General features: G+C 29.7%; 1 protein-coding gene across 1 annotated transcript in view; it reads left to right on the top strand.

Annotated features, from left to right (window-relative positions):
- Positions 1-333: 333 nt before the first annotated feature.
- LOC108763274 (uncharacterized) overlaps positions 334-1,510 on the top strand; it is a gene marked incomplete at its 3' end in the record, with an annotated part of 5,599 nt that continues 4,422 nt past the window's right edge. The window contains exons 1-2 of the mRNA XM_018510760.1: positions 334-398; positions 664-839. Of these exons, the coding sequence (XP_018366262.1) occupies positions 696-839 (144 nt within the window). The remainder of the gene's footprint in view (positions 399-663; positions 840-1,510) is intronic.

The raw sequence follows: 1,510 nt of genomic DNA on the forward strand, positions 1-1,510 counted from the left end.
GACCGTAATAGGTATTTTAAATTTCTAGTATTGATTGTGTTTCTCACATATGCTGTCTAAAATAAAGATTCTTAATATTGTATTATATTATACTATAATAATTAATATTAATAAATATATAATGTGTAATAAATAGTTTCTTACTAATCTGTTTGCATCTATTTGTATCTATTTGTATCTTCTAACTAAAAATAAATTTATATTTACACAATGAATAATCTCATAAGTTTTTCATTTTTGCTTTTGTACTCGACTGATTGGTACACACCTGATTTCAATATGGAAACTCACTGAAAGAGAAAGTATGATAGAGTGTCGTAAACCGCTAGGTAAGTTCGTTACTGTCGAGAGCGAAATCTGTTAGTCAACGACGTGGATCGTTTGTGAACAATATAGTGGCAAGTTTCTACAGATAATTATCGTATTCTTTAGAATAAATTAATTTACGCAAGTTAAATTTGTACGATTAATACAACATCCTCTTTAGTTTTATTAAATACTTTATTTTATTCTTTTTTAAAATAACGGACAAAGCATATTTATACGTTGTACATTAATTTAATTAGCGGAAAAGTTATTTTAATCTTCCTAATTATTTAGATTAATAGTTTTATAAGTGTGAGTTCGAAATTATAAATTTCTGTTTAAAAGATATAATTTTAGGTACTTTTTAATATACTCCACTAAGGAAGACCATGTTGCGAATTTTAATGATTTCATTTATCTGCACGTTGGATTTACTGAGTGCTCGTCCTATGGAGGAACCGACAAAATTCACTCTTGGCAACATACAAAATAATACCGAAAACGCCGTACCCTCAAAACTGAAAACAACAGAGGTAAAATTTTTTGCTTATAATTCGCGAAAATAAATGAAAATGCAACCTTTGGAAAACGCTAATCAAAAAAATAATTATTAGATCCATTCATTGAAAGCAATAAAACAAAAAGTCATAAATCTGAATTGATCTAAAAATCTACATAAGAAATTGTTCCTTAGCTGTACTCAAAATTCTAATTAGATTCTCGTGATTCGCCACTGTAATCGGCAGGCGAAGTCAAAATTGCTATTTCGTAGGAATTATTAGAACGTGTCAGCGATGCTATTAGAATTGGCAGAGGAAGGTTTGTCAATTTGATAATATTGGCTAGAAACATCATTATCAATCGAGCAGAGGTAATTAGTAGCATTTATACAACGACAATTTATTTCTGATAACATGATATTCGCGGAGGCCCAATTTAATATAATCTTCATTGAAATTTATAGAAAGTCACCGTGTGTTCTACTAGGTGTATAACTAACAAGTAAACATACCCAAGTGTAACTCTCCGATTTTGATGAGCTTTTAGTATGTTGTTCTTCAAACAAAAATAAGCGACACGTATTTTTTTATACGTGCCCATACGCACTTTTAAGGGGTGAAACACCCCTTTGAAAAAAATCGGTTTTTCTCTTTCGAAGCGAATATCGTCGAAACTATAAGAGATAGAAAAAAATGTCTCAAAT

This window comes from Trachymyrmex cornetzi, unplaced genomic scaffold, assembly GCF_001594075.2.
Source record: "Trachymyrmex cornetzi isolate Tcor2-1 unplaced genomic scaffold, Tcor1.1 scaffold1101, whole genome shotgun sequence".
NCBI lineage: Eukaryota > Metazoa > Arthropoda > Insecta > Hymenoptera > Formicidae > Trachymyrmex > Trachymyrmex cornetzi.